This window comes from Exophiala oligosperma (genome assembly GCF_000835515.1).
Source record: "Exophiala oligosperma strain CBS 72588 unplaced genomic scaffold supercont1.5, whole genome shotgun sequence".
NCBI lineage: Eukaryota > Fungi > Ascomycota > Eurotiomycetes > Chaetothyriales > Herpotrichiellaceae > Exophiala > Exophiala oligosperma.
In genome coordinates this window covers 2,652,435-2,666,473 of record NW_015622822.1, presented here as the reverse complement: position 1 = coordinate 2,666,473, position 14,039 = coordinate 2,652,435, and the positions used below count along the sequence as shown (strand labels likewise).

The 14,039-nt window shown below is 49.2% G+C and overlaps 4 protein-coding genes across 4 annotated transcripts; 2 read left to right on the top strand and 2 right to left on the bottom strand.

Moving 5' to 3' along the window:
• Positions 1–4,263: 4,263 nt before the first annotated feature.
• Positions 4,264–6,264, top strand: PV06_06264 (uncharacterized protein). Its single transcript, XM_016407360.1, has 3 exons — positions 4,264–5,091; positions 5,158–5,326; positions 5,383–6,264. Exons 1-3 carry the CDS (start codon positions 4,526–4,528, stop codon positions 5,707–5,709), a joined length of 1,062 nt encoding a protein of 353 aa, XP_016262964.1. The 5' UTR covers positions 4,264–4,525; the 3' UTR covers positions 5,710–6,264.
• Positions 6,265–7,428: 1,164 nt separating this feature from the next.
• On the bottom strand, positions 7,429–8,831 carry PV06_06263 (AmmeMemoRadiSam system protein B). The gene has a single exon (XM_016407359.1). It carries the CDS (start codon positions 8,663–8,665, stop codon positions 7,508–7,510), a length of 1,158 nt encoding a protein of 385 aa, XP_016262963.1. The 5' UTR covers positions 8,666–8,831; the 3' UTR covers positions 7,429–7,507.
• Positions 8,832–8,963: 132 nt separating this feature from the next.
• Positions 8,964–10,134, top strand: PV06_06262 (uncharacterized protein). The gene has a single exon (XM_016407358.1). It carries the CDS (start codon positions 9,241–9,243, stop codon positions 9,907–9,909), a length of 669 nt encoding a protein of 222 aa, XP_016262962.1. The 5' UTR covers positions 8,964–9,240; the 3' UTR covers positions 9,910–10,134.
• A 574-nt stretch (positions 10,135–10,708) lies between these two features.
• On the bottom strand, positions 10,709–13,562 carry PV06_06261 (uncharacterized protein). Its single transcript, XM_016407357.1, has one exon. It carries the CDS (start codon positions 13,103–13,105, stop codon positions 11,510–11,512), a length of 1,596 nt encoding a protein of 531 aa, XP_016262961.1. The 5' UTR covers positions 13,106–13,562; the 3' UTR covers positions 10,709–11,509.
• Between the last annotated feature and the right edge of the window lie 477 nt (positions 13,563–14,039).

The window sequence follows — 14,039 nt, the reverse complement described above, 5'->3', positions numbered from 1 at the left end:
AAAGGAAGGGGAATTAATGTGGAAGCCAATGGAAGAATACGGTGGCTTGTACTCCGTACGAGTACGCATATCTCTTTTACTTACTCCGTATCATGGGATTTTGCGGAATGACATACAACGTTCCTTGACCAATATCGGTTCAAGATACACCTTCCCTTCTCTGACGCAAGGAGGTGGCATGTCAATTGTTGTTGTCGTCAATAATGCAAAGCCGGACGATTGCGGGCTTGGCTTGACGAGGCTCGACATCTCTCTCCATCAGACATCAAAGGACTTTTGTCGGTCACGGGAAAGGTCCTCGGAATTTTTGAAAGTGTTTGAGTGATGCAAAGATTGAAGTTGTTGTCACGTCGGAGTATGCCGCCTTCTACTGTACAAGTGAAAAGTCTATCGCTTGGTAGATCTTTGATGGCGCTTGTGATTGATTGGTTCTAACTCGAGAGGGTCAAACGATCGAGGACGCGGAAGGAAGAATAAGGTACGAATGGTAGCCATACTAATGTTTATACGTAAGACTTCTAGAAGGTCAGTAGAATAGTGTGTGGAGCTACCGACTTACCTGTGTAGTCCGTGGACTCATAATCACAGGGATAGCTCGTTCACAAGTGATCTCTTACCGTGACTACAAGTTGTTATCATAGGTATAGTAGCGGCATGAAACCCAAGTGTAGCTACTAAAGGCCACAGAAAAGAAGGAAAAATCTCCTATACCTAGAAAAGGTACATCAGGTCGATCCATGGATGCATCAGCCAAAGAATGTGTGAACCAGCAGTAGTGCTTTAGGCATCCTCGAGTCTTGCACGATACCATTTCCGGGAAAAAGAGTAGAGACTTCACCCGTGCCTCAGGTCCGCGTTCGAGTCCTCATTAGTCCCTCCTCCCGCATTGTGTCAAAGAGTGTCCTCTCCTTTGATCGACGATGGTATCACCGAGGCAACCTCCAAATTCGACACGGAATATATCTCTCGGTGCGAGTGAAACATCTGGTCAGAGGTGCAATCCGCCATGCGGAATTCCAGACTGAAAGACCCCTACCCCTTGCTCTTGAATTCCTCGCAGGTATCGCACTTGGAGTGTCCGCATCCTCCGGCTGCGCAGGTCGAATAGGATTTGCGGTTTGTCGTGGCACAATAGCACTACAAAATCAGTCGCCAAACAAAACCATGGCAGTCAAGGTCCCCTTTTCCAAAACATCTGAAAGATCACAATACTCGGGGGAAAATGAACCTTGTCAACTTACACACTTCCAAAAATAGGACGCGCGTGTCATTTTCTGTTCTAGCTTCGTCGCAAGAATCAACCTTTTGAGCAGTGTCAATATCGGTTTGCTGGACAGGAACACGAGTCAAAGTCGGGAATCAGAAGCTGAGGGGGGAGGGGGAGATTGTTTCTTCGCCGGCTCTTATATACCTCTTTATGCTGGACTTTGTAGTCGGAAAGTGAGGCAACCACACACGTCGGGCAAACCATCCCACCATCGGGCTTATGTTCCCATCTCATCATAGTGGCCAAAGGGGAAGCAAGGATTGACAGAGGTCTTGCTGATAAAAGCCAACCATCAAGGGTTAGTTTCTCCAAGACAACGGAAGGAGGGTTCGATTTTGGAATGGATTGTTATCCAAAATCGTCCTCTCGCATTAACGTCTGTGAAGGCACTATTGGGAAAAGGAGATAGAGTGACCATTGTTGCGCCCAGTTTATATAGCAAAGTGACTGATCGAAAGAGAGAATTGAAAAAGAGTCCGCCGGATCGCCGATCCTGGACAGCTTCATGATGCCTATCATTTGAGGCCGAAGGCGCCCGCCCTGTCAAGCGTTCCACCGTGAGAATCCTCGAGCGACATGCAGGCTGGGTGAAGAGGGCGTGAATGACACTGGCTAGGTCGGCCGCTGTTCAGCTTCTTGTAGCTAAGACTCCACCGGGTCACTCCTCGATGATGCTAGATTTGTATGCGGAAGGAGTAAATACATCCTCAGGAAACCTCTCGTTGATTAGGCACATGATAATATCGTAGTCGGGCAACTTTGAAAGCAAGGTTGAGCCCAGCTATATTTCGATGGTCGCTTCGGCTGGGAGGCTTGACCGGTGAGACTCACCAGCATCCTGATTAGTCCGAGAACGCGGGGCGCTCTACAGGGTCAAAAGATGCTCAAAGGCTTTGCAGGCGAGCCTTACGTCCCTTGACAGCATCAGGCACCTAGTCAAGCCCTGTGTTCACCATCGAGGTGGTGTTTCCTCCTTGTCTGCGTGCGCACAAGAATCATGAGGTTGCTCTTTAGGTCAGTTTGACTACAATCGACAGAGAAAAAGGCCATTTGAAAAGCCTTCAGTCAAGACCATTGAAAAGGGCGAGCTTGGACGTGGTTCTTATGATGTCTCGGGCGAGACAGGTTAGTTACACCTTGAGATGTATGTTCGTAATTCCCTACTGCCCGCAACAAAATATAGTCACAAAAGACGGGGAAGAAGTAGATGTGAAAGGAGCACAAGCCGAAGTCAAAAAGCGTACGTGACAGAATCCTTCTTTCTTTGGCCGGAATTGCATTCAATACATATCATTTGACGCCGAATGTAGAACAAGCAGTTAGTGGTTGGGTAATTGTGAACACGATTTCGAATGAGATGACAGGATTCCGAGTCAGGAACAGAAGGTAGACAGCAGGCAATAATAGGAGGGTAGATACCTGGAGTATGTACAGTACAGTAAGTAGTACATTGTAACAGCTCTTCGTAGTTGGGTCAATGGGTGGAGTATCACTTGAAGAATCTCATGACCTGTGACACATCTGACACATGAGCGAGGCTCTCTGAAGAATAACATACCGGCATTTATCCGTATTTGTTGATCAACAATTAGACCATTATTAGATCACCAATATTCCAAGCCATTTGGTGACGAACGACCAAAAACAGAAAACGCTCGAATTATTGAAAGAGGAGGCGAGGACGGAGAGTTTGTAAGCGAGGTTTGAGGGAAAAAAGACACCAATGAGTTTCTAGATGCGTCATGCCAGGACTTGACGATAGCCAAGCGATGTAGGGGAAAAGTCTCTCAAGCCACCCATATGCTTGGTCAGAAGAACAACACACCTTGAGTGAGATATGGGGAAGAAAATCAGAGACCTAGGCATTCGTCATTATTCGAATTAGAAAAGTACCCGACAACTCGGAGTACTTGACATGTCTACAATAAGGGACTCTTGTAACCCAAAAAGATCAACATGCAGATGATGGTGGTGAAGATCTCTGGCGGTGGAGAGTTGTCTGGAGACCCCAGTCTTCATCAGTCTCGTTCTCGGTACAGTATGGATAGTCCATCGACAGATTTCAGATCATCAACCATCACGAGTACTGTACTCGGACTCGGTACCTGTAAAAGGTGTTTCCATCTGTCCGTTCATCAATAATTAATCTTCATTACCTGGGCAAGAGTACGGAATACGAGTACGGCAGGTAGATAGCTGCACGGATACTCCGTAGTTTTATGAGACTTATCATCCTTTGTCAGCGGACGTTTACCTGTATTCAGTACGGAGAACGGAGTGGACGAAGTACCTCTTTTCCAGGTACTTTCTCCTAATAACTCGTAGAACGGAGTACCATCAATCATAAGGTAATGTACTCGTAATGCATCCGGCTAAATTCCTACATTCTACTCTCGCTTCGACTGACAAGGGCATCATCAATCTCAAATACAATGTACTCCGGACTCATACTGGTAGCCTCCTGAGGCTGTCGCTGCACATACTGTCTCTCTTTGGCGCTTTACCTCCCATGTCTACCATGGCACCTCGCCACTACTCCGCATGTGAACTTTCCTACACAGTATCGCCGAGCAAGCCAAAAACATCCCTCCCTCTGCTGAGCTGTTTTTTTTTGGTCCTCGTATCTTCATCAAACCACCGTGGTGTGAGGTTCATTCTTCGTGGCGCATGCTACAGGAAAAAAAGCTTCCTCCGCTCGACCGTGCATCATCCTGGTCAGCACTACTAGTGACTCTCTTGGTGCGAAGTTGCAACGGCCCTTGGACCCAACTGGGTGCTAATGCAGACTCCACCCAACCCACCCAATTCTCTTCTCCTCGACACACAGGACGTGTGCAGTATTAGGCTAAAGAGCCGCCTTCATCCATTCATCATGCAACGATGCACGATCCATATCGCATCAGCAAATCTCCATCCAGAATCGGCCGTGACATCCTAAAAAGATCCTTGCTTCCGTCATAGCGCTTGTCTGTTGATGGCACCCAGATTTCTCCCATCTCCATCATCATCACAACCCATGAATCCCGTGTCATCTGCCCATCCACACACATCATGTCTTTCCCTTGGTCCACCCCGTTGTTCGCCAGGGAACATACTTGTGACAATACGAATAGTCCACCGACGAAGCGAATGCTCCCTTCCCATCCCCGCTGATCCCGGTCAAGTTCCAAAAGTGAGTTCCCCAGAAAAAAGACCCTCCCAACAGGTATGTAGGGGTGCTTCTGAAAGGGTACAAAAACATTGCTACCCCCGTAACCCATGGGCCTGGGTTTTTTCCTCCTTTCTCCAGACCATCATCGTCGACCTTTTTCCGACTCCATTCGCCGCATTTCCTTGTACTCGTGTTCCGTACTTACCCAACAGCGACCCCTCGCCCACCGCTTCAATCATTGCGAATCATTCACCATGGCGACCACCGAACAACCAACCAACCTCGACACCTCTTCCAACAATGTCACGGCCAACGGCAACCCTTCCACCCACCAGCAAAAGTTGGACGAGGCCACTCGAGGCATGAGCCACGAGGAAAAGGCTGCTGCCACGAATGCCGCTCGCTTTGGCTATGGCCCTCTGGCCCACATGCGTACTGCCGAAGGCGCTCTGCTTCCTGCCTTTGGTGGTGAATTCCAACCTGGTCTCTACAAGCCGGTCGAAGGTCGCAAATTCGCCAACCCGGCTCCTCTCGGCCTCTCTGCTTTCGCCCTGACCACGTTCGTCCTCAGTCTGATCAACTTGAACACTCGAGGGTTGGCCGGTGTCAATCCCATCGTCATCGGTCTCGCTTTTGGTTATGGTGGCTTGGTTCAGCTCCTGGCCGGCATGTGGTACGTTATCCAGCATCTCTACGCAGGACGTTGGAGAGACATCCCATTTCTGACTCATCTAAACAGGGAAATCGCCGTGGGCAACACTTTTGGTGGTACGGCCCTGTCTTCGTACGGTGGTTTCTGGATCTCTTTCGCCATCACCTTGACCCCTGGTGGGTTCCAAGTCGTGTCCACCATTGAGTCAGAGGGCGGTGGTAAAGCTGTCCTCAACTCGTTGGGTCTCTACTTGATGGTACGTCGGCTTTTCTAGTGTCGGGTGTTTATTTCTCCGGCTGATTTTCCACACAGGGCTGGTTCATCTTCACCTTCATCCTACTCCTCTGCACCCTCAAGTCGACGGTCGCCTTCTTCTTCCTATTCTTCGTCCTCGACCTGGCCTTCCTCATGTTGGGCATCGCCTACCTACGCCCTGTCAACGGAGAACCAAGCCCGGGCTGCACGCGCGCAGGTGGCGCCTTTGGTATCCTCGCAGCCTTTGCCGCGTGGTACAATGCCCTGGCCGGTATTGCCGACACCTCCAACAGTTTCTTCATCATTCCCGTCGCCCACTTCCCTTGGTCTGAAAAGGGCAAGGCATCTCGCGCCGAGAAGAGAGATATTGAGCACCAAGCATAAATTGCGCGACTGCCCAATATGGTCTCGAAAGAAAGGACGAGGAGAAAAAGGGACTCGGCACGCATGCGGTGCACGCGCGGCGATTCATCCACTGTGAAGACGGTCCAGGAGTGTTGGGACATTTGTATCGATTTGTCGAGAGACGTGTGATATCTACAGGAGATAATGCTGGGAAGGAAGAGAAAGAAACAGAGCATGCGGGATGTGGAAAATACTTAATAGCAAACCTCAAATACCCCCTTCATTTTTGTTTTTGCGCATGCTACGATGACCATTTATTTTGGATACCCCCTGTTCAAAGACAAGTACGTGGTATGGAAACTTTGATGGAGTTTTCTCTCTTTTGATCAACATTCAACTAGTTCTCTCTTATTCAAAGGAAAGATAATCAAACCCAAAAGAGATGAAAAGTTGTCATCCATCTTTGGTTTTCTGAAGCATTCTTTTTACCTTGATTATTACTTTGAATACCCGTGTGCGCCATAGTACATTTCTAATTCGTAGTATGTTGAGAAAGGTGTTGTGTCTACGAGAATAGAGATGTTGCAATCCCTCCAAAACCCGCTCTTACTCGCTGCGGAGTTTACCAAGCCCTTTACATCATATTGTTCTCGTTTCGTACCGCCCAAGGGTTTTTCCAATCGAGATCACGCCATGACTCTTTTTTTTTAAACGACATTGGCATTGTCATGGCATGGCATGGCAGTTTTTACCTTCATGATGCGTTTGAACTCGCGCGCGACTTGCACCAGTGTTTGTCGTCATACCCAAGACCTGTCGGCGACATTTTAGATCCCCAAGTCCCCGTCCTTGAATCATGCAAAATGAGTTTACGACCTATACTTGCCGAGGCTCCGACTACAAAAGTAAATCGCTTGGCCTCTCGCATTCCATCGATGCGATCGAAAAAGAATTGTTTTTCCTGAATAATAATGATGAGGAGGGGTTTCGAGGTGAGCGAGACCACTGAGATCTTCAGTCACGACTTACGCGTCGTCGAAGCGTACCGTCAACTAGGCACCTGTAAGTAAAGGAGTATACGGATACTTGTTCCGTAAGCAGGAGAAGAACCACCGGAATGATGGGTTACGGAGACTACTACGAGTTACTCCTTCACGATTTACATCGAGAATTACCAAAACCCTTGTACTCGGTACAAAACGATATTCAAGATCGACACCAAACCATGGATAACTAGGGCAGGTACATGTGTAATTGTGTCACCAGTACTCCGTAGGTATGGGGAGTATACTGTACGTAGCACCATTTTTTATTTCTCGGCAATAGAGGTCGGCATATACCTACCTACTAATACTAGGCGAAGGGTGTTACTTCAGAGGTGCTTCGTAATAGGTTTGAGAGAAGATTGTCCCGCTGATCATTCAGGGTTTCAAATACGGTAAATGAGGAGATGGAAACTGACTTTGTTAGTCTCGATTCGCTCCGTAAGAGTTACAAGTACGGAGTACTTTGTAATTATTATTATCGAGATGGGAGATGGAAGCGGGGCAAACAAAAGAAGGGGAGGAGGAGTCACTTGCTCGTAACTGTATCCGTACGGTCAGAGTTATTCTCCGAAAAGAGGGTTTCAGTGACGTCAATCATCCTACTTGGGTATTGTTGGTACGGCAGTACCCCAGACCCTCACTGTAAGTCTATTGTCTGTCGTATCGCTGCTATGGATACGACTGCGAAAGATCGATAGTGGTTATACGGACACAAGAATTCATTTTACGAAAAAGACTGGCTCTTTTAAGCTGCGGCTCTATAACTCGTACTCCGAAAATTGCTTTGCTCATCAAAGAACTGCAAAGGCACTGACATAACTGACACTGCTATCCCGCACCGTTTCAGCATCACTACTTCTCTCATACCTCATGAACCGAAAGCTCCGTCGAGTGGCGTTGTCAGAATCATCTCCTGTTTTGTCTTTTTCCTTTTCTAATCGTTCAATCTCCTCAACGCCGGCCATGAAAACGCCGATGGGGTGCCTACCACAGACAGTATTTCCGGTCTCACCCAAAGCCCTCAGGAACTCTCCATGTTTTCCTGTCGCAATGGCACACATACACGCTCTGTCTGCGTGAGCGATGCTTTCGTATATCCGAGGACCACCGTGATGCGGTGGTACCTTGCTACTACTTCTCAGTTGCTGGCCTTGCCCTAACGTGGGCACCTTGTGGACATCTTCATTCACCGATTCTTTCGCAGTCGTGTATTCACCACGGACCCCGTTCGGCAACATCAATGGCGACAAGGCAGGACTGGGGGCATCAGGTAGGTAGTATGTGTAGCCGAATCTACTTCCCCAATGACAAAAGTCCGAGGAGATCACAAAAGCGTTTCTCTCGTCGGCGATGTAGGGAGCCAACATCTTGCCCAGTGCCGCCTCGGTTGCGGAATTGGTACCGCCGACCATGATGGGGACGAGAGGAGGATACGAGGACGCGGGCTGGTTCGGATAGAGCTTTTGCAGTAGGCGGTGGATGTATGGCAGTTGCATTTCCGCACTGTGTTCAGCTTCGTCCACCGGTTGGGACATGGTGGTGAACTTGACCGTTCGGCCATTGGCAGTGGTTGTGGTGAGGGAGGATAGTTCTTTGAGGGTTTCGAGGTCTAGGGGGAGAGGTTCGTCGGAGAGAGGAGTTTCGTAGGCTTCGACGACAGGGAGGGCAGCTGTACTCAGATGATGGTGATGGGAGGGATGTAGGATGAAGATTCGTTTCGCTTGGGATAAGTCAAGACACTTGTACGCCCATGCCGCGGCAGGACCTGAATAGGCGTACCCGGCATGAGGTGAGATGACCACTCTGGCACCTGGTAACGGTAGTTTGTCCACTCCGGGCAGAACCTCTTTCTCCGGCACTTTCGACAGCCATGAATCTAACTGCGCAGCCAGTTGTCGTCCGTTATCAGAGTACCATGAACCGGCGTGGGAGGCTTCTCTGACGGACATTGTCGGCGACAGAAACGACCCCAAAAGTAGTAGGTACGTAACAGGATGAGGTCGGCTCGGTAACGGTGTGGACTAGCTTTGGGAGTCTGGTCTGTACATCCCTTCGCTGAAGGGAAGATGACTGTGTTTTGGTAACTCCGTAGGGGTTGGATAGGCACCTGGCGAGCATGTGAGGGGAATCGAAGTGCCGCGGGGATCAGCCTCGCCGTCACTGATCCGTATCCTTGCCTATTACCTCAAACAAACTCACCTCGGGCAGATTGATGTTTACGGATACTCTCTGAGTATTTATTTGAAGCAACATTCGGATTATAGAGTACAGGCATATCCCTTGGATCATACTTGTGACCAGCATCCTCTAGCAAGTCACCCTCGACGCTCGGAGTCGGTGCTTTTCTCAGCCAAGCTGAACTTCCCAGCCTTCTCAACTTGCGACGCGTAGAGTGCCTCTAGCACGCGTCATTCTCGCTCTTTGAACTTGTACTTCCGTCCTCCTCTGAACTCCGTACAGTACACACATAGGCCGTTCACTTTTCTTTTCCGACTGAAGGAAAGCAAATTCCGACGAAACAACCATGGGCCTCAAACGTAAAGCATCAGTCCTCGAAGATTCTCTCTACCAAGTCCAAGAACAACAACAACAACAACAACTCAGCAGTCCTGTCGCGCCTTCGTTGACCTACTCCTCCCCTGCATCGACAAACACAATCTCTCCTGTGCGCGATTCGTTACGCGGCGACGATAACGCTGCCCCATACAATTTCTGGAAAATCGAAGCAGTACCATACCTCAGTAGCCGGACGCGAAAGCGGTACCGGGACAATCGACCAGAGGAGGAGATTGTTCACGAAAACACGCTGAGGAAACTATACGACGCACAACGTCTTCATCTCGACGACGCCCTCCCAATATCCGAGGTGGTGAATCTAGACGGACAAGGCGACATTCAAGTGGAAGAAGAAGATGATGTCGACATGACGGACGGAACGGACAACCCTGGGTTGCCACGATCTCCTCAACGGAACCAGAGGACTCTCGAGTCCTTCTTTTGTGGTGTGCAGAGTATTGTCACTCCTCGGAACCACGACGTGCATAGGCCGTCGAACGATGCTTCATTTTTACAGCCCAAACAACAACAACAACATCACCAGTCCCAGCCCCAGCCCCAGCCCCAGCAGCAAAACATATTTACCATGTGGTCTACTCAAGGCCACCATTTCCAATCCACGGTCCTGATGGGATGAATTTGAACGCATCTGACTCCGTACGACCAGATCGGTTGTTGTTGATCATCTTGGATCATCAAATAAGAGAGAGAGAAAAAAGGTACATATATCTGAGAGGGAGTGTAAACGAAACGATGAACGATTGCATACCGTTTTACCCGAGAGTTGTTTGCGAGTTGGAAACCGAAACAAGAACGAGATAAATGTCCTCGAGTACACCCAATACATTGAATACCATAAACTGTGTGTGTGTGGTTGTGTAGTATAGAACAGCACGATCCCTACCATCATCAAAACACTACAAGGCGATTCGAGAACGTCTGTTGACCGAGGCATGGAATTGTGATTCTTTAATTCAAACAACCCCAGGCGTATAGTACTCCGTACGGGTTAGAGAAATGCAGAAACTAGGTCATCATTGATACGAAGCAAAAGAATGCCTCGACTACACTGTTTGGTTGCCTAGATATAGTATTCCGTAGTTACCAAACTGGAGTCAACTCTATGATGAATGAACTCCTTGCAGAGTACTCAACCCAGATCATACTTTTACACTCTCTACTTTACCTACCAGGTAGATACCTATAAGTACCATAGTCGTCATCAGTTGGAGCCTGCTCTTCTAGAAACTCTTCTGGTTCTCACTCACTCACCCCCTAATCCACAGCCCAGGTCATACTTGATGGAACCGCATCCCTGTCTTTTCTTTTCTATTTTTGTCCTTTTTTTTTCTTTCTCAAAAGGCAACAGAGAGAGAGAGAGGGGGGGGGGGAGAGAGAGAGAGAGAGAGAGAGAGAGAGAGAGAGAGAGAGAGAGAGAGAAATCAATTTCATTTCATTTCGTACGTACATTATGATATGCAGGAAAGTTAACCCCTTGAACTTTGAACTTGACCTGTGTTGACTTGACTTTTGACCCAAGTCAAGGGTTTTTGCAAGTTTTGTTGATGCTCAGTCATAGAAAACAAATAGAGCAAGCCTTGTGATTCTGGGGGTTGATTAAGGTAGGTATGCAAGTTCTCCTTTACCAGTAGGTAGGTAAGGTCCATCCGTTCCGCTCCATTCTAGTCCATTCAACTGTGCCCAACTTCCCAACTCCCAACTCCCAACTCCCAACTCCCAACTCCCAACTCCCAACTCCCAACTCCCAACTCCCAACTCCAATTGCGTCGTTCCCTGTACTGCAATGCCTCAGAAAGAAAGAAGGGGGGATGTACATGTGCGGTCCAAGTGACTTTCCATGCAGGCCGTCGTCTCCGTTGCTTCCGGCGACGAAAAGAAGGAAAAGAAGAAGGGGGAAAGAAAAAAAGAAGTCGTCGTAGTATCGTGTCGTCGGTTCATCGGTTTTATCGTGTTCGTGTGGTCGTGTGTTTGAGAGTTGCCGGGTAAAAATGTTCTCTCTCTCTTTCCCCGTCTCTCATATTGTCATACTGTCGTCAAATCTGGATACACCCTGTAAGATATTCTTGCTTCCTTACCTCGCCTTTGGAGATGTATCCTGAATGTCAGGTCATTTTGCCCTTCAACTGACAAACGCGGAAGGGTCTGTATTCTCAGGATACATCTCCAAACTTACGTGGTGGAAACGACTTGGGTCAGATCTCACTTGCATAAGTGCTTCATGGAGAAGTAGATGCCGCAGAAGCCCCTCCTTTGCTTTCTGCTGATGCGGACGCGGACGAAGCCACGCTTTGAGACGCCCCCTCTTCTTCTCTCTGTACTCGTTCTCGTTCTCGGTCTCTTCCCCCAGGTCGAGCACTTTCAGCCCATGCAGCTTCAGCAAGGGCGGTCAATCGGTTATATTGACTTCTTTGCAGAAACTCCATGTCTCGTTGTAGGTTACAGTATCGCTCCTCAGCGGCCTTCTTGAGAGCCTTGGTCTCTTCCCATTTCTGAGCCAAAGGAACAATGTCCATGGTGACGCCCCCACGTTGATTGGCGGTTTGTGCTTCAAGAAGAGCGCGTGCGGCGGTGCGTTCATCGTCGGCAGCTCTTCGCCTTACTTCGTGAGAGGCCCTGATGGTGTTCTTCATCGATTCCATTTCGATGAAATGCTCGTTTCTGGCTCGGTCGATTGCAGCGCGGGTTTCCTCGGCCATGGTCGGATCTACGGAAGCGAATGGTGCGCCTCGCATGGCTCCTCGGTACTGTGGAAGATAACCTATGGCTCCTCGGATGTGTCGGTGGGCTGAGCGTACAGGTCGGCCAGTGACATTCAATTCAATTTTTGTGTCTCCTTTCAGGCTTTCTGGAGCATTCAAGTCAGCGCCTTCGTCCCAGTTTTGGTCGGTCACTGGTGGCACCACAGTATTCAGCGGGCGTCTAGCGTCAATCGATTTTCGACACTTCATACACGCTCGATTTTTCTGATAGGTCTGAGAATTGACCCAAGCCGAGAGACAGGTGGCATGCATCACTGTCGCGCAGCAGCTTATCGTGGCCATGAAATTGTCTGGTTCGAAATCGAGCTGGCATGCTGGGCATTCTTTCTTGAGCTCATCGAGTTCTTCGATGCTCTCACTCGTTGCGCGACTAAGGACCAATTTGATCATATTTTTGTTGTTTGCCGACGGGGTCGACACCGATGTCGACGCTGATCGCCTAGGTGGTATCGGATTCATCTGGCTTGGGACGCTTGCATTTGGAGGAAGCTGGGTCGGCTGGTTCTCGGTTGCAACAGGGGCTCTCATCTCGTTGTGGCCGACGCATCGGAAAGTTGATCTCGCAGGGCCGCCCGCAAGGTGAGGTTGATCTCGAAACGTATTGTCTGGAAGATGCATGGCTAGCGAAAACATATCAACTGATCTTCCCGGAGGCATGGGCAGAGCCTGGTAACCCAACGAGGCATGCGGCGCAGGTGTAGGCTCACTGCCAGGAGAGCTAGTCGGCATCGTCGGAGGCTGCGCGCTTCTGGCATACTGGGCGAAGGGCGGTCCTGAATTTGCGACGAGATACGCGAATTCTAGTTGTTCCTGCCAGTATTCATCTCCGGACATATTTGGGAAGCCGTCAACTACAGGTGGGAAGAATCCAGGTTGATAGTAGGCTTCGGGGTGGCTGATTGAGCTTGTCGCTTGGTATGGGTCCGTCATAGCCAGCCCGGGAGGAGAAGTGTCAGAAGTGAGCCGTCGACGTTTGTGTGAAGAGTTTTCTCTGTCACATCGGTCTTGCGTGCCTGAGGGGCTAAGATCCTCGTAAAAAGGTGGTGAAGCCATTTGGCGGAGGTGTTACTTTGATTTATCGCTGGAAATGTCTCGGATATCCTATCCAAACCTCAACAACGAAATCGACGGACGGACGGAAGTGGGGGAGAGTTTTGCACGTGAAGAAGGCAGAGATAAAGAACAATTGACTCTTTGGGTCCGAAAATGTGGTGTTGGATCCAAGACTTTGATGAGAGGAGGTTCACTGTCTTCACTCTCTGAGTTGAGTTGTCGGTGTGGGTAGGTTGCTGATCAACCGCCTTGGTTAGCCCGGCAGTGCCCGTGACTAACCAACGAAACCAATGTTGCTGATGTGAGTAGAGGATGGCTACAGTATTACTTCACTTGAAGCAGCACACAATGGAATGTCGATGGGTTCAGGAGAGGTTGTGAAGAAGAGTGAGGTCGGAGACTGTAGTGAAACTAAGGTTGGGGGCTGTGATCTAGTTCTGATCATGCGAGCTTGACACAAGAAGCCCCGATTGAGATGGGCACGTCAGACGCTGATTAGTGGGAGTTTGAAGGAGAAATCAAAGGCGGCTCGCTTGTGCTTTGATCCTTGGTTCCCAGCGAGGTTATTATTGGTGACGGCTCAAGCCTTTCGGGTGGGCAAAAGGTCCGGACGAGGGAGGAGAATGAGAGGAGAGAATGTCTCGTACGAGGTCAATCAATATGGTCAGGCAGTCGTTGATCTTTGGATTGAGCACCTTTTCCACCGGAAACAACGACTCGGAGTCAATGATTGAATGTAACCATTATGGTTCGGGTGTCAGCAACTGTCGCCGGCGGGGTGATTAATGTACAATATGTAATGTGATGGATGCGGTGGCTGCAGTTGAACCACTGGTACGCACTACGAGGACAGCAAGGAATCGGAAGTAGAGCCTGATGTGACACCACAATACTGCACGCCGAGGCAACCAAGTTGGCAAGGCAGAAAACATTG

Excerpts from the sequence above, each read along its gene's own strand:
- PV06_06264 (XM_016407360.1), top strand. The coding sequence starts at position 4,526 with ATGGGCCTGGGTTTTTTCCTCCTTTCTCCAGACCATCATCGTCGACCT. Across the intron at positions 5,092-5,157 it reads CAGCTCCTGGCCGGCATGTG|GGAAATCGCCGTGGGCAACA; the intron begins GTACGTTATCCA and ends TCATCTAAACAG. Across the intron at positions 5,327-5,382 it reads CGTTGGGTCTCTACTTGATG|GGCTGGTTCATCTTCACCTT; the intron begins GTACGTCGGCTT and ends TTTTCCACACAG.
- PV06_06263 (XM_016407359.1), bottom strand. The coding sequence starts at position 8,665 with ATGTCCGTCAGAGAAGCCTCCCACGCCGGTTCATGGTACTCTGATAAC.
- PV06_06262 (XM_016407358.1), top strand. The coding sequence starts at position 9,241 with ATGGGCCTCAAACGTAAAGCATCAGTCCTCGAAGATTCTCTCTACCAA.
- PV06_06261 (XM_016407357.1), bottom strand. The coding sequence starts at position 13,105 with ATGGCTTCACCACCTTTTTACGAGGATCTTAGCCCCTCAGGCACGCAA.